Source organism: Physeter macrocephalus, chromosome 1 (genome assembly GCF_002837175.3).
Source record: "Physeter macrocephalus isolate SW-GA chromosome 1, ASM283717v5, whole genome shotgun sequence".
Taxonomy (NCBI): Eukaryota; Metazoa; Chordata; class Mammalia; order Artiodactyla; family Physeteridae; genus Physeter; species Physeter macrocephalus.
Window position 1 is genome coordinate 81,666,200 of NC_041214.2, and position 18,710 is coordinate 81,684,909.

The following is an 18,710-nucleotide window of genomic DNA, read 5'->3' on the forward strand; positions in this document are numbered from 1 at the left end:
GTTCGTGCCCTGGTCCGGGAAGATCCCACATGCCGCGGAGCGGCTGGGCCCGTGAGCCATGGCCGCTGAGCCTGCGCGTCCGGAGCCTGTGCTCCGCAGCAGGAAAGGCCACAACAGTGAGAGGCCCGCGTACCGCAAAAAAAATAAATAAAAAATAAAATAAAATAAAATAAATGACCTTAATGTATCAAGATGGATAAATATTAGAAACATAATGTTGAGGGTAAAAAGATATCATTGGATACATACAATATAGTATCAGTTAAATTTTTTTTAATTAGTAAAAGTTATTATTTGTACATGCTTATGTATGTATTAAACTTATAAAGCATATGATGGGAAGGATATATATTAACAATAGAACAGATATGATCTCTGGGGAGAAAGAAGGGGGAAATAGAATTTTAGGGAAGCGTAAGATAAATTTGTATCATGAACTTTTTATTCCTCAGCATTTTTATGTCTTTGAAAACATGTTGTAATTTCTTAAAGAATGATTGTATTTTTTCTCCCCCAAATATGTTTTTATTTCTTGAAAATTCTGAAGCTAAAATGGTAAAATATAACAACATATAAATCTGGTTGGTATTTATATGGATTCCTGTTAATTATTTTCCATATTTTTGTTCTTTTAAATATTTCATGACACAAATTAAAACGTTAAAAAATCAAGCATAATGACTTTAACAAATTGTAAAAAAGTGCACTTATGAATCTTTCGGAATGTTGAACATGATATTTGATGACATGAAATGATTAATTTTAAAAATCTGGATAATTATCTTGTAACATGAAAATATTTACAGGTAATAGTATGTCTGAGATTTTCTTCAAAATTATCTATAAAGGGTGAAAATGGGTAGGAGTAGAGATAGAATAAGATTGGCTTTAAGTTGATAAGTATTAAAACTGAAAGATGAATATATGGGGGTTCATTATACGAGTCTCTCTACTTTCCCACAATAAAAAGTAGAGAAATGTGCAGAGTTTAAAAAAAAATGAAAGTCTAGGGGAAAAGAAAACAAAACTATGTAGAGCTTAAGTTCCCCTTGTAATTCACACCACACTGCTGTCAGTTCCAGACCTATTCCCTGAAATCCTTTATGCATTTGTATCTGTAGAAATGCAACCATATGCTTCTTATACACGTTATCACACTGAACATAATCTGTAGCTTCCTTCCTCTCACCAACATTTGTTAGAAATCCACCCATGGCAGTACAGTTGTCCCCACGTAATTATTCTTAATGCTGCATTAAACTCCATATTAAACTCCATACCATGTTCTCTTATTGATCTATTGGTTTTTAAATCCAATTTGACACTTTCTGAACATACTGCAACTAACATCCTTTTGTAAATGTTATGGACATATTTTTAAAGATTTTTAATTTAAAAAATTCTGCAACTGACATATATTTATAACATTTAAAAGTTATATGCACATCATAAAAATAAAATACACAAAGGCTTCCAATGACAATCACAAGTCCTCTGTCTTAGCCTTTAACACTGTCCAGGACATTTCCCCTTTTATGGGTTAAGTTCATCTACTGGTTACTTCCAAAACACTAAATGATGTGCTTATACCTCTATTATTTTTATTTGAAAATGTTATGTGACATCTTTTGACTCTCTAATTTTACAAGATGAGAATTTAACATTATTACACTATTTCTCATTTCTTCCCAATATTTAAACTGTTTTCATATTATTTTTAGTTCTCCTATTGATTGTAACTTTAAATGTAAGTTAAACTACTTATCTTATAAATATAGTATTTACACCTCTGTTTCTCATTTCAGCAACTTCAGACAGTGCTGTTTAGCTGCTCACTATGGAAAGTAAGTAAATTAGTATTCCTGTCCTTATTTTTACACAACCTTCCCCTCTAGCTCTCAATTCCTGTTGACCATACCTTTCAAGGTTAGCATTTGCATTATCTTCTGAAGTTAAAGATAATGAGTTTTTTACTTCGTATATACATTGACTCTAAAAGGTGACTACAATAAGCAGATAGCACTATTACGATTTGAAAAATCTTGGTCATTTCAGAGTGAAATGTGCTGAAGTGTTTTAGGATGAATTTCCTTTTCTAAAAATCTAATGTAATGATCCCTTTGTGTTACTTGGTGTATAATTTTCTTAGAATCTGTGTTAACTGGATTTGCTTTTTTATACCCTATCAATTGCTCAAAATCATAGTCCGTTTTAATTAATTTTATGTTCATACCATGACTGTATAGCTTTTTAAAAAAATTAACATCCCTTTATTTTTAAAAATCAATAGCATGGCTTCACCATATCCCCACATTTTTCAGGCTCTTAATCACACGGTCAATTACATGGAATTCCCTTTTTTTTCCTTTTGTTTTTCCCTTGAAATCCTCTCTCCCAGACCCTCTGACACCCCACTACAATCAGGACTGCCTGTCCTCTGTGCCTACTTGCAAGGGTATTATCCTGGAGGTTCACTGTCCTGCCAGATCAGAACCTCTCTTTCTTAGATTCCATATTTTCTTCTCTCTTCAATATTTCCTTGTTTTGTTGGAGTATGTTACCTGTTGATTTGCTTAGATAAGACGTATAAGAAACAAATTTCGGTGTTATTGCACGTCTGAAAAGCTCTTTATTTTGTAGCAAAAACTTGGACTAACAACTTGTCAGGATAGAGAATTCTATGTTAAAATAATCTTCCCTCACTGTTTTGGAGCTATTTTTCCACTACTTTCTAGTTTATAAAGCTAGATGATGTGAAGTCTGGGACCAGTTTCATGCTCATTCTTCCATAGGTATACTTTTCTTTCTTTTCCGTCTATCTCCTTTTGGGACTTTAAGATTTTTTCTTATCCTTGATATTCTCAAATTCTGAAGATGTAGGTAGTGGGTATATTATTTCATTCATCCCTGCTCTCTCTATACTTTGAGCCCTCAAAGTATGAAGACTGGTGTCCACTTTTACATCTGTGAAACATTATTCTGTTATTTCTTTGAGAATATGTTCCCATCATTTCTCTTTTTTCTCTTTCTGAAACTTCTTTGATAGGTACCATGCTTCCTGATTGCTTTGCCCTGCCACTTGTATTTTTTTCATATTTTGTATCCCTATTTCTTTACCTTTGCAATCTAAGATTTTTTTCCCTCAAACTATTCTTCAAATACTTTTCTAAGCTTCTCTTCCTATAAATTTTTAATCTCCAACAGGTCTGTTTGATTCTTTGATTGCTGATATATTTTTTTGCCTTCATTCTTATTTAATAGGTGAACTATCTTCTCAAATCTCTCTAACAACATAATTACAAATATAAACATTATTCCTATTTCCTGTGTCATTCTTGTGTCTTTGGGGTCAGTTTTTCTTTGTTCATCTTTGTTTTTTATTTGATGGCATTTCCCACAGGTCTTGTGCTACTTTATTTCTATTCTAGATAAATGTGAACAATTTAATTAGGATTCAACTGGTTATTTGGGTTGATGAACCTAGAAATTCCTAACTGCAGTGTGATATCCTTGATTCAATCTTGGAACAGAAAAAAGACATTAGTGTAAAAACTAGTGAAATCCAAGAAAAATCTCAAATTTAAGTGATAGTAAGGTATTAATGTTAATTTCTTGGTTTGGGCAGATATGTACGATATTAACATTAGGAGAAACTGGGTGAGAGGTATATGGGAACTCTTTACTATATTTTCAACTTCTCTTTAAATCTAAAATTACTTCAAAATAAAGTTTACTACACACACTCACACACAGAGCTCTATTCCCTTTGTTTCTTTTCTTGGCTTGGCCATTTTATAGGAATTGTCAAGACTTAAACTTCTTTAATAAATATTTATGAAGTACCTACTATGTGCCAGAAAAGGTGGTAGAAACTTGGAGGATATAAGGATCAATAAGATGTTTCAACTTATATTTATAAACAGTCACATTTTAAGAAAGACATGAATGTTATTTATAATTTCCCACTTATATCTGCTAAGCGGGTATCTTTGCCTTTGTAGAATGGAATCAAAGGGCCCAACTTCTAGGTGAAGAACTAAAACTTATGTCTTACCTTTAAAATTTTAACTATCTGAGCAGTTTCTTGCTTCCAGTAGATGCACACAAAAGATGAAAATATTTGTGATGATATATTTGTGAAGGTAGGGATAGCTTGTGATTCTGCCTTAGTGCCTAACGCAATGTCATATGTATAGTAGGAATTTGAAGATGTTGAATAAAAAAGGAGTTTGTTTATTCAGTAAGTACATAATGCATGCTTACTGTGTGCTAGGCATAGAGTTTAATTTGAAGAAAATACATGAGTGTCAGAGAGGTGATCTCTCTAAGGTAAATGTTGAAGGTAAATGGTATGGAGAATGCCTGGGGTAATGTAATAGTAATAGTAATAGTATGGAGAATAGTATGTAATAGCATGGAGAATGCCTGGGGTCCTGAGTCAGTAAACTTAGGTCTGAAACTGGGTCTGTCACTTACTGTCTACTGTGTCTGTCCTCAGATTTATCTTGTGTCCTGTGGGATTTATAATATTTACTTCACAGGTGTTTAAATAAAACAATATATCCTAAAGCATTTTGGAAATAAGAAAATGCTAATCAAAGTAGTCATTTTAATATACAAAGATCCAAAATGAAGTAAAACCAATTTGCCTATTTATTCTCTTTAAACGATTTCATTTAGAAAAACATTAATAAACACCTTTAGAACATATTTTAAAATATTTTTAACAAACTGGAAGTCAATTTTTAGCACTGTCTATAATAGTGTCTAAAAATTTCCAATTTTATATTTTAAGAAAACTGTTGACAAATAATGACTTCATTTCAAGGTAAAAGCAGGTTCAGGTATTTTAATTGCTATCAAATCTGTCATGCATCAGCTTCATAGCCACTCTCCTTCATGACTTAGAGTATAGTTTACATTGCTACATGGCCTCAAAGCGTGGTAGCCTTTGACAGCTCCCTGGTCACAAAAGATTGGGAAGCAAAGTGACCAAAAGCCTTTTCTAGCTTAGAAGGTTCAATGCTGAAAAAGTCAATATTCCTGAGTAAGTCATTCTTGAGTGACTCACTACCTTCCTTGAGCAAGTTATTTCACCCTTCATGAGACACGTCTCTTCCCTGTAGGGCTTGGGACATAATAAAGTAAGACTATCAAAATCATTTCACAAATATTTGTTGAGAACCTTCTATTTCAAGGGCCCAAATAAACATTTATGTAATGCTTTATAATGCAGTTTACCAAACAGTATCTCAATGAATTCTCAGAAATATCCTGAATTTGTGGTGCTAATAGGTGGATGTTATCAGCATTTCATGGAAGTGGAAACTGATGTTCAACATCTCATATATTTTAGGTCATAAAGTTAGGATTTGAACTCAAAACTCTTGAGGGCAAATCCCAATTTCTGTGGACTATACCACAAGTGATTCCCAAGAGAGTTTCTGTGGGGAAGCAGAGATAATGAGACACAGATACTATACTCAAGGTGTGTGCAGTCTCTAGGATATAAGATCTTTACCTAAAGTGTGCTCACATAAGGTAGAAATTGAGAGCTGTAGGAAGACAGGTACAATTAAAAAATAGAAAAAGCAATCAAAAGGGAGGGAAAATATCAGTCAAGTCAGGAGAGACTCCACAAATGGGAAATGTTTGATTTGGGCTTTGAAAGAAAAGATTGTTTCAGAGAGGTGTATTTCATCCCATTTTTGTGCACTTTATTTTTTAAATCAAAATATTATGTATACAAAGACTATATACATTATATTTATATGGCTTAAAGAATAATAGCACTGTTATTACTAATATATCCATTATATTCCCAATATCTTTGAAATTCCCCCAATGGTCTTCACCTATTAAGAATATTGTTTCCCCTCTTACAGAGGTTTCCACTATCCTGAATGTTAATTATTCTTTATTCTCTTGCTTCTTTTGTAGTTTAACCACAGATACATGTGTCCCTAATTATATATTGTTTAGCTTTTTGATCTTTACATAAATGAAACCATATTATACATGGTCTTCTGTGATTTATTTTTTATTTGACATTATGTTTTTGAAATTCATTACTATTGATTCATGCAGCTGTAGTTCATTCACATGTATATTTGAGTTGTTTCTAGTTTATTCCTTTCTATTACAATGCTGCTACGTACAGGATTGCACATGACTGCTAGGTGCACACATGCAATATTTGCATCTGTTCAAGAACATTTAGGTGTGGAAATGCTGGGTCCTAAAACATAAAATCACATCTTGAAGTGTAACAACTAATCAAACTGCTTCTCCAAAATGGATGTGCCAATTTATTCTCCCACCAGCAATGTGTGACAATTTCCATTACTTCATATCCTTGAAAATAAAAGCCATCATTTTCATTTATGTGTCCTGATCACCTAGCACAACACCTGGACCATGGTGGGTACAGTGTAATGGTTGTTGGTCAAATGAATGAATGAAGAGAGCTGATGCTTAAGCAAAGCCAGAGAAAGAAGATGCAGATTCTTTTTGGGATTGTTATAGAACATACACTTTTCTTCCAGTGGGAAGAGACAGATAACCTTATTGCTAAAGAAGGTATTTGTAGGCAAAATTTTATTTTTTGTACCTAGCATGGTAAGTGCTGGGTCACTTTCCAGCTTGTGCTCTGTTTCTTGCTAACATTATTCCTTCCTTTCTTCCTGGCTTGGACAACACTCTCTCTTTTATCATATTTAGTGCATAAGGAATGCACGTTCATGAGAGATGAATAAGAAACTAGAGTTAAAGACATTTTTTTACATTACCATCTGAAATTGAATCATTATGAAAGAACCGCTATTAACATTGTATGGATGCATCGTAATCTATTTGTTACTGAGGTCATTTTGATGTTAGTGACTTCAAGGCTAGAGGAACTAGCTTTTGGGAATGTGCTTATTCACACAGAATGCATATGGAATGACACAACTTTTTGGTTTTAAATGTAATCAGATATTTAAAGCAGTAGCATGGACTTTCAGAACATTAGAGCAAGGAGAGAATTACAGAACATTTAAATCATTCCCCAAGACTATTAACCCCAACAATAATGATTACACTTCCTTGCTCTGAAACTTCAGTGCTCCTAAAGAGTTGAAGAGAGGTCAAGGTCCTCAGCTGGCCATGCAAGAACTTAGTATAGTGCTCTTTCCAGTATGAAAGATTCAGTCAATAAAAAATGTTTACTACCTACTACATGCCAAGCTCTGTCAGAGACTTTTTTATTCATGCCTAATGAAAACAATGATACAGTTGTTTATTGCTACCACCAAAAACCATCTGATTTTACAAATGAAGAAGCTGAGGCTGAACATTCAGCACTTTTTGCTTAAAGTCTCAGAACGTATCACCACAGTGCCTGGATAAGCCAAGTGCCCTGATCCCCAGCACACTACACTGAGATAATTCTATTCTAGGGAGTATCAATCACTTAACACATTCTACTTTCATTGAACCAAGGGCAAGTGACACCTAGATTTTAAACATGGCATTATTCTTACCCATTAAGCCTGTCTCTCTTCTTTAGTCACTCATGGGTGGCTTTGATTTCTTACTTTCAACTTGTCTCCAGCCTGACATGTGGCTGTGACACATGAAGCAAAGAAGAGTGGGGAACAGCGGTGGGTAGTATGGGGTGGAGCTGGGGCAATGAAAAGTAGTTGACTGGGTACTGGTTTTGCTCTGATATTATTGTCTAGTTAAGATCCAAGATGCTGTCCCTCTCTTGTTGCTGTGTACTCTTTGCTTTGTAACTCCGAAGTGTTTATCATGACAGGCTGTGAGTGGACGGACTGGAGAGAGGAGAGAAATTTGACCCAAGAAAGATGTCACTTAAATAGCTGAGGCTAGTATTTCACCAGATGTCCAAACATTTAACCCATTAAGGGCTTTATGAAGATCCGTAGCAATGCTTTCACTTGCTGAATTATTAAGCAACTTTTTTTCTACTTAGTTAATGGTGGTAAGTATCTGCCTGTTATAAAGCATATTTTGTATTTAAAGGCATTTGTATTTAGCATCCTCTCAGATTCATTCATCAATCCAGAGAGATGATCATGATAAATATCATGACTCCTGGTTTACAAAATAGGCAGTTGAGGCCCAACATGTCCACAGTCACATGGAAAGCCAGAAAGAGCTAAGGCCACCAAAGGAATTGGGAAGTTGGGAGGGATCTCAGCAGTTACCTGGGCCAAAACCCATACTCAACCGATGAAAGAAATGAGGCCTAAAGGGGTAAGTGATTTGCTGAGGCTTCCCTAGTGCATGGTGAGTTCATATGGAACTTGAACTCAGGCCTCTCCCTGCAGCCCCAGGGTTTCCTCTACCAATATTTCTGTTCCTGCCTTTACGCTGTCCCAACATGCCTGCCTTACTAGCTGGCAGAAAAGCAATTCAGTGTGCTGTGCTGGCTGAAGATGAAGGGGAAAAGTGACTGCCATGTTCTACCCAGTCATCCTGTACAATTGTAGCAAGCTTCAAAAGCCCTCCTGACTCTTAATAAGTAAATGGGTTACCTGAAAAGATTGAAATCAAACATTCCTAGTAATTTTGAGAATTGCTTAAGTTTCTGGGTTTAAAAAAAAAGTCCATCTCTTTGATTTCATCACTGTGCCAACATAGGAGGGAATGGAAAACAAAAAAAATTCTGATTTTAAATTCTCCCTAAGGGAAAATAGAGAATTGACAAAACTAATGTGGAGTGGAGAAAAAAATAATGGATCAGTAGTCAAATAACCAGGATCTGAATTTCAGATATGTGTTCTTCTCAACGTTTCTTTGATTTTCTGAACCTCAATTTTTTCTTATGGAAAATGAGAATTAATAATATTCTTATCTAGTTCCTGGGATGACGGTGAGAATCTGTGGCTAATCACTGTAACTGCTTTACGTAAATTTAAAATTATGCTACACTAATATAAAGTAGTATTAAAAATAGCATTAATGGCCATCTCTCCTTTGGTATAATGAGAGAAGTAGGAGAGCTTAGCAACTCAGACAAAAGACTGGGGAGTTGTATTGTCTGGGTTTGAATTACAGATTTATTATTTACAATCTTTGTGACCTTAGCAAGTTACCTAAGCTCATCAGTAAAATATGGGTAATAACAGAATATCCCCCACTGCTTTGCTATGAAGATTAAAAAATGGATTAATGTATGTGGCATTCTTAGATTGATGTCTTTTGCATACTAAGTGCTATATAAGTGGTTGTTAAATAAATAATTTTTTAAAAGATATTGGTTACTTCAAGGCAAATGTATGTTCAGGACAATAGGGGTATTTTCTTGTGGTTTCCTTTAGCTGTCTTCCTATCTCAATTCTAGCCACAGACCTCTACTTACATAAATAACATCTCACCTCCAGAGACCTTACATGAATTCTCACCCAAACTCCCTAGAAACCTGCAATCAGATGACCCTTGTTTTGGTTCCCTGAAGGGGCTAGGGTGACTGGTCTTCCCAGGTCCATGGTGACCAGATGGCCTTGAGAGGGTCTGCTGGATCAGAACACAGATTCCATGCCACTGGGAACACTGCCTAATGATCTCAAGACTGCTGTCCTGACTTTTCAGGAGAAGGGAGGGTGTACTCTGGGTAGTCTGAGTCTCCTTCAGTTTGAGACCCATGGCCCATTCCCTATGGACCAAGGCAGACAACATCTGCTCTGGGCTGACACCTTATATTGACATTCTTGATGCATTTGGTAATGCTTTTACTTATCTGAACTGCTGGTCTCCTGACACTGGTCTAAGAATTTAGTATGTATTAACATATTTTTAATGCTTAACCCTATGAGGTAGCCACTATTATAAAACACATTTTACAGATGAGGAGACTGAGGCACCAAGTGTCAGTCACCAAATGTAAGCATGGAACCTAGAAAGTATGGACAGTAATGGGAGTAGCTTAGATTAATTCTACCCCCATTTTGTTCACTGGAACTTAGCCATATGTCTCATCTAAATGCAAAACGGCTGGGAATTCACTTTCTAGTGACAACTCCACCCTATGGAAAGGAAACATGAATATTGGGTGCACAGCTAAGTTTCCCTTCATAAATCCACATTTATTACTAAATTATTTAGGATGATTTTCCCAAAATATAAAGAACTATGAATGGATATTTTTATACATCATTGAAATTTACTTTCCAAAGAGTTCAAACTGTAATTGACAGGAGTGCCAATTTCACTGCACACTGGATGATTTTATGAATTGTCATAAAAATGTTTTTTAATTTGGTAGTTCAAAATTGTCTCATTTAAAATTGCCTTTTCTGATTACTAGTGAGAGGAACCTATTTCCATGTTTGAGAGCTAACTTTGTTTCCCCTTTTGTTATAAGTTTATTTTCCCTCCATTTAGTTTAAGGCACCTTTATTTTTTGTATTAATTTTTTATATATCCTACTTTGAATACAAGAAAGAAAATGCTTTCTGCATGAAGTCTTTAAGGATCATTTATAATAATATTAATTATAATATTTTAAAAGAGAAACTGCATTATGTTAAACAAATATAAAATGATAGCATGTAGAAATTATAAGTCTTTAATGTAATTAAATATTGGCTAAAGGAAAAAGAAGCAATTTATTTTTTAAAAACATTTAGTTTAAGGCACCTTTATTTTTTGTATTAATTTTTTATATATCCTACTTTGAATACAAGAAAGAAAATGCTTTCTGCATGAAGTCTTTAAGGATCATTTATAATAATATTAATTATAATATTTTAAAAGAGAAACTGCATTATGTTAAACAAATATAAAATGATAGCATGTAGAAATTATAAAAGTCTTTAATGTAATTAAATATTGGCTAAAGGAAAAAGAAGCAATTTATTTTTTAGAAAGCCTATGTAACAATATTTGTGATGTAGACAGAGATATAGAGATACACCACATTCTTGTGTGTGTGTGTGTGTGTGTGTGTGTGTGTGTGTGTGTGTTCCAAACCCTCACAACATGGCCACTTTTTCTCTTTTGCTGCAGCATACATTCATACCTTCCAAGTTAATCTATGTTTCTATTTGCCTTAAAATGAAGAGAAATCTCCATAATTCCTATGCAGGCAAAAAATTAGTATGATCTGAGTTTAGTTACTATAGGTATCAATAATTGGTCAGTTGATTTCTGAATTACTTACATGAATAAGAATAAAGAAAATATATGAATTAAAGAGAATAAAAATATTTTGCACATCTTTTCAGAAGGTTTTTCAGAAACACTGTTTTTAAATTTAATGTATGTACATACACATTTAATGGATTATATTTTGATGCAGTGCTGAGGCTTTTTGTAGTTTCAATATCTTTACAGTGTAACAAAGAAATTATAAAACACCTGTGAAGCACCCTGCATGCAGAAATTAAAGAGTTTTATGTCTCTCTCCCTACTTGCCACCCCCAATCTTTCACCTGACAGCCAACTAACCTGACATTTTTTTTAAAGCGACCCTCCTTATGGGGTATTTCCAAAATATGCTACTTAGCGTTCAGAGAAAAACAGAACTCTTTTATTTATATTTGTATTTCATTATTTACCTAATATTTAATTAAAGCATGTCAAAAAGAAGAGAATCATAAAAAGATTTAGAAGCAAACATACCTGATCCTTGATAACCCATTTGGAGGGAGCTTGCTGTACTAGTGCCATAGAAGAGTGAATCTCAAAGTGTGGTCCCCGGACCAAGAGCCTCACCTTCACTTGAGAACTTGTTAGAGCTGCAAATTACAGAGCCCATCTACGGACCTACTGAATTAGGAATTTTGCGGAGAGACTCAGGAGTCTGTATTTCATTTGCATTTTTACATTTCTACATGCTTACATTTTATATTTTATTGTTGAACATTATCTTTGTGATTTTTGAATTTTAAAAACTTATTAAGCTTATATTTATGGCTTTGTATATGGGTAAGTGTAAGCCTCCTATGTAATTCTGGTACACGCTAAAGTGTAAGAACCATTTGGCCTCACGTCGGCCTGAGCAGTCTAGCAGCTGAGACTGGTGTGTGGCAGACCGGAAGAAGTCTGTTTTATATCACCTGCTTTACCTTCAAGTCTTCTCAATCCCATTGAAAGATGGCAGGTCCTCTTCACAGACTGTTGCTTGAGGCCTAAGCGCTGTGCACGGAATTCTTTGTTAGCAGAATTCCTAACTCCTAAAAAACATTCATAAAATACTCGTTCCCATTTTTTTTTTTTTTTTTTTTTTTTGCCGTACGCGGGCCTCTCACTGTTGTGACCTCTCCCGTTGCGGAGCACAGGCTCCGGACGCGCAGGCTCAGCGGCCATGGCTCACGGGCCCAGCCGCTCCATGGCATGTGGGATCTTCCCGGACCGGGGCACTAACCCGTGTCCCCTGCATCGGCAGGCGGACTCTCAACCACTCCACCACCAGGGAAGCCCCCTAGTTCCCATTCTTAATAGGGGATGCTTTTCCAGGCCTCCAGGCAAGAGAAAAAGCTTCCTGCCAGGGCTCGTTGTGTGTAGAGGGAAGATGGTGTGGTTTCAAAGGCAACAGTACTAGACCTTTTGCTTGCTCTTCCCAGGTTCTACCACTCCATAGGGAGTAAAGGGATCAGACTTCATCCACCCTCTGTTCTCATACTCTCTTCTCAAGTGAATAAAGCTTTGCTAGTCTGAAATGGAGACATCTCCCCTTCCTATTGCTGAGCCATTCGAATGCCACCAACAGACAGGTGAAAGAGAGCCTTGAACCCACCTCTCTGCTCTCTTCACTAGTTCAGTGTGAAGAGCACTGTGCAGTGAAGCCTGATGCCCGTTTTATTCTGCACTTGTTCCCTGTGTGTGGCTGGGATGGGCTGTTTGAAGGTAGTGGCTGTCCACTGTATTGTACTTTTGAATCACTTGAGGAGTTTTTGAAAAATACTAACACCCTGGTCCATTAAAGCAGAATCTCTAAAGATGGGACCCTATCAAAGGTCTTTTCAAAAAGCTTCTCAAGTGATGCTAATGTCTGGCTTGCATTGAGAATCATTTGTCAGAGGAACTCAGTAAGAACATTCCATCAGGGGCCTCGTGTCTCCAATTCACAGGTGGGCAAACTGAGCCCCAGAGAGGTTTCATTGCCTTGGGCCACTAGCAAGTGACAGGATTGGAATTCAAAGTCCCTCCAACTAAAATTCCATGCTTCCTGCAATCCGCAGTCTTATTGACTAGTGTGTTTACAACCCTGTGAGTTGAGACAAATGAAAAGATTGGTTGTGAAAAAGTGCTACACGAATGCCAAGAAAGGACCAATTAGTGATAAATATAAAAAGTCCAAAGGGAGGCTGTCCCCCACAGAGGAGCATATATTCCATGGAACAAGGTTTCTAACGCATGGGGGCTTTAACTTTGAAACCCCAAAGGCAATGAGAAAGTATTCTCCATGAGGGAGATGTTCTTTAATGGCTCCCCAAATGGAGTCAGTTTTAACTGAGGGACAATTAGCAAGTGCATTTTAGTGATCTGATTAATTAATTAATTAATTTCCTGAGAGTAATCTGTTAGCAAAGTGTCGTCTTTGATGTAACTAATTTGTGACTCTTTACAAAACTAAAAACACAGTGTTCCAGCTCAGGAGGAATTTTCTTGTAGCTTTTCTTGTCCTCTTTTCTTAATGGAAATCCTAGTTCCTAAAACAACTCATTACTGAAGTAATTATACCCTCTGCCTCTGTAATCAGGGCCTGATTATCCAAAAATCTGAAGTAATTTCTTCCCTCCTCCAAAAAGTAAAAAAACACACTCACACTCTCAAAAGGGCAGTTTTCTCTCTTCTCTCTTCCTCTCCTCTCTCTCTCTCTCTCAAAAGAACAGTTGGTTCTGAACTTGGATTATTACACTGGAATTTCTCCAGAAGTTTATAAACCTTTTGAAGATATGGGTTCCTTGTCAAAGGGAAGGTTTTTGTTTTCTGAGCGCGATGAGGACAAGGCATGCGTGAATGGGTGTTCTCAGTTCAATTTGCTCAGTGCACAGGGAACCACCTCCTTCTCCTGATTAAAAACCTTTGATGGCTTCCTATTACCCCCAGGCACCTTTGGCATTAAAGGCTTCTGCTTTGACTTCTGTCTTCCTCTGCAGCTTAACCTTCTGGCACATTCCTTTCCCTTTCAAACTCTGTTCCACTTACTGGAAATGGAAATCTGTACATCCCCTTGTCCTCAGGTAAGTTTCTCTGTTATTTGCCCGTATGACTCTCATCTTCACATCTACATGATTAACTGCCTTTTCTTTCTACACAATCCAATTCGACCATTACCTCTTCCTGGTAGTCTTTTCTGCCTTTTCTAATTCTCTTTCAATCCCTACCTCATCCTTTCCCACCAATATATATATTTGACTTAGAATCCTCTTCTCTGTGTTTTCATAATAACCTGTACTATTATATTATCAATAGTTTAATTTCCCTCTCTCTCTCAATCACTGTAAACTGTGAGAGATGTTATCTTCTTTGTCTACCACTTCTTTCAGATAACCCCCTTCCTGACACTAAAGAGGATCTTTAGACTTAGAAAGATTAGTGTTGCAGAGACATAAAGCATGAATTCCTCAGAGTGTGTCACTGGCAATGAGGACACTCTTATTTTCACCCCATGGTTCCTATACTCCTGTATTCTACCTACTAGAGACAGTACCATGTAATAGCCATTCATACGTGTACACACTTCCTGAAGGATGCCAGTGCAATTTCACAGGTATCACCTCTAAGCTGGTGTATGAGCCATGTCCTAAAAGAACATGTCGTTGTTTCATCATGCCAGCAGTGTTTGGGCTGTGCAGTATTCGTAGGACCACCGATTGTGTACCGATTACTGCACCACACTTGCTGCAAATATGGATCCTTTGTTCCTTCATGGGTTGTTGCTTCATAAGATCATGTATCAGTATATTGGATGCTCTGTAAACCCTTGTTTATGATGTCGGTGAGGCCCCTACAGGCAGGAAAAGAAAATATATTCCTGCACATTTGTCAGTTCCAACCATTATGAAATTCTGCCTTTTCCAAGTTGGAATTACTTATGACCAAGTGATGATTTGGTCTCCTCAAGAGATGCAGTTATATTTGGAGTTCAGCTTTGATCTTCTCTCCTGGAATGTTGGGTACTAGGCAGTGGCAGTAGTTAGATCAGACTTGGTAAGGGAGAGTCCATACTATTGAGTCCATCCATTGCTTCCAAGCTTACTTCCACGGCCCTTTTATTTCCCCCATGAACCCATGGTGTCACTGAGCAGAGCAGGGAGAGGACAATGAATGCCTCTGGCTGATATCCTCTGGCCAGGTGATTTGGTCTACTTGGTTGTTTATTGACTCTTCTATGACAGGTGCTCTCTGGTGGGCATTAACATGCAATGCAAAGTTCTTTACGCTTGTTGTCCTTTCTCATATGTCCATCCACAAGCTTCTTCCCCAGACTTCCTGGTCTTGATTTTCCAATCTTTCTCTATCCAAGGCTCTGATCAGTCAACCAGACCATTTACTACTGACTGTGAATCTGTATATATTCTTTCCGCAGACTACTTGTTTTCCACACAATGCTGATGACTAGGTATAGTAGCCCCAAGCTCTGTCAATTAGAAAGATTTTTACTTACAACTATCTTTCAGGGTCACTCTGGAGTGGAGCTTTAGTGCAGCTGCTTTCCATTTTCAGGTGGCATCCACATATGGAACCAACCTATCCATAAACCAAGCTCAGATTTTCCCCTTTTCTATCAGATGGTTGGAAAAATTCCCATGCAACCAGAGGTGTCAGTGGAAGAAGAAGTGTTGGTGCAACCGTGGTAAATAGCGTGGGCTTCTGAGCTACTTGCTCATGTGACTTAGTCATGTCCTCTAACCCTGCTTGTGTCTAATCACAAGTGTACAATCTCCATGTTATGATGGACCATTATTAGGTCTACCTGACCATATGATTTGTGAGTCTGATGAAACCCAGCTTATGATGGACAGCTCTGGCTGCATGATCACATGATGCCCTATAGTCAGACATTTCGTCTTTGCCAGAGTGCAGAAGAATTGCAACAGTGAGGTCTAGGGAAATAAATTATCATGGAGTTAAATAAAAGACAATTAACATACACTAAAACAGTAGCATATAAGTCATGGGTATGGTAAAGAAAGTTTTAAAGTCCTAGACTATTCAGGAAAAGGGTAAGTGTATTAATTAAATGTAGACTTTGATATGTTAATTATGTTTTAATTTTTCTCAATAGCCACTGAAAAATAGAAATAGAATGCATGACTTCCAAACAAGTCAACAGAGAAAGATAATTAGAAAAATTCCAATGGAAAGTCAAAAAGAAGAGAGAAAGTATTTAACAGAAAGGACGAAGGAAGATAGTAAAGTGTATTAGTAAAACACTGAAATTTAAATGGATTAAATTATATAATTAAACATAAAGGCATATTATATTAGAAAAATATATAATTAATACTCTTTAAAAAGTATGTATGTAGGGCTTCCCTGGTGGCACAGTGGTTGAGAATCCGCCTGCCGATGCAGGGGACACGGGTTCGTTCCCTGGTCCGGGAAGATCCCACATGCCGCAGAGCGGCTGGGCCCATGAGCCATGGCTGCTGAGCCTGCGCGTCTGGAGCCTGCACTCCGCAAAGGGAGAGGCCACAACAGTGAGACGACTGCATACCGAAAAAAAAAAAAAAAAAGTATGTATGTAACAGAAAGACACAGAAACTTTGAAACTAAAAGAATGGAAAAAGGTATACTATGAAATTACTAACTGAAAGAAATTATATTAATATCAGACAATAAAGTATAAGGAAAAAACATTATTAAAGTAAAAGAGAGTCATTTTATAATGATAAGGCATTTTAATTCAGTAGGAAGTTACAATTTTTAATTTATATTCAGCTAATAACACAGCTTCAAGATGTGGAAAGCAACAACTCAACTGAGTTGTAAGAGCAATAAAAGAATTCCGCAATCACAGTGGGAGATTTTAACAAATTTCTCGGAGTAATTGGTAAATCAAGCAAATCAGATCAAAACTCAGTAAAGATAGAGTGTAGTTAAGCACTATTGTCTTAAACTAGACCTAAAGGACATGTAGAACATTGCATCCAATGACTGCAGAACACTCACTATTTCTGAGTACCTGTTCTTATAGCTGCTTATAAAAATTGACCTTAATTTGGGTAGTAGGTTTTAACAATTGTTTGAGGATTAAATATATACAGAAAATGCTATCTGAAGACAATATATTTAAGCTAGAAATACATACTTTAAAGATAACTTGAAAATATCCATGTTTGAAATGAAAAGTACATTTCTATATTAGAAATTAAAGAAGAAATTAAATGGAAATTAGAAAATATTTTGAACTAAGCAAATGAAAATACTACATTACATAATAAAACTTGTGGAATGTGGCTAAAGCAGTATTTTCAAAGAAATTTTTAGCCTTAAAAATGCATATTTTAGAAAGGAAGAAAGGATGAAATTAATAAACTAAATGTATGTAATTAAGGCAATGCTTTCTAGTTCATATACCAAATAAAATCCAAAAGCTAAGTAACTTAATAAAATTCAGTCCTCACTATCTGACAATATAGCATGAGTATCCTGATTAGGTGACAATCTATATGGCATTCAAGTACCTAGGTTCCTTTCATCTTGTAGCTTGCTCTCCTGTAGGTTCTCAGAGCCTTCTCCCTCTAGCAAATAGAAAAAGAGAGGGGGAAATTGAAATATTACATGTAATTATTTGATGGATAAATCCTGGAAGTAGCATGCCACATTTTTCCCCCAAATTCCATTGATAAAGATTCAGTCATATGTCCACCTGTAATTACAAAAAGAAGCTCGGAAATGTAGTCCAAAATGTGGCCAGGGCAATTCTGGCTCTCGCAACTTCTATTCAACATTGTACCTGAGGTCTCAGCCAGTGAAGCAAAAGACAAGATAAAGAGATAAAAGTTAAAAGAATGGGAAAGGAAGAAACAAAACTGGATACATTATTGTGTACATGGCAAATCTCCCCAAATCTATTGATAAATAATGAAAATAAGTAAGAAAAGTTAACAATATTGCTAGTTACAAAATCAACGTACACAAATCAATTGCAAAACACTATCTACCAGAAACAAGCAGTTAAGAAATAAATATGCCATTCACTGTATTATGAAATAATAGGATGTACCTGCTAATAAAGCTAGCAAAAGATGCACAAGATGAAGAAAACCTAAAAATTTTTGAGTGACATGAAGGAAGATATCAACAAATGAAAAAAAATACACCATATCCTTGGATTAGAAGAGTCAATAATGTAGAGATGTCAGTTTTCTACAACTGATCTGGAGATTCAATAGAATAAAAGCAACATCACAAATTTGTGTGTGTATAATTTTAAAAAGCATTTTCTATAATTTATACATAAGTAAAATAGACAATACTCAAGGCACTCTTGAAGAAACAAAGAATGAAGTGGGAGAACTTGTGGTACCAGATATTGAGACTCATCTAAATTTACAGTAATTAACAGTGTTATATTGGTACTTGGTTAGACAAATAGAACAAAGGAACTGATGTTTTAAAAAGTTTCCACGAAGGAAAAGGTTGATTATTCTGTAGCCATAACAAGAACCAATTCCAAGCTTGTCCAAATAAACAACAATAACTTGCTTAGTGAGCACACTTTTGTAAGAGAACCAATTTGATATCAT

The 18,710-nt window shown here is 36.0% G+C and overlaps 1 protein-coding gene across 2 annotated transcripts in view; it reads left to right on the plus strand.

The window, feature by feature from the left end:
• TPRG1 (tumor protein p63 regulated 1) overlaps positions 1–18,710 on the plus strand; it is a 383,646-nt gene that overhangs the window by 250,073 nt on the left and 114,863 nt on the right. For both annotated transcript variants that reach the window (XM_055084481.1, XM_028492205.1), the window contains exon 5: positions 1,806–1,844. In XM_055084481.1, the coding sequence (XP_054940456.1) occupies positions 1,806–1,844 (39 nt within the window). The remainder of the gene's footprint in view (positions 1–1,805; positions 1,845–18,710) is intronic.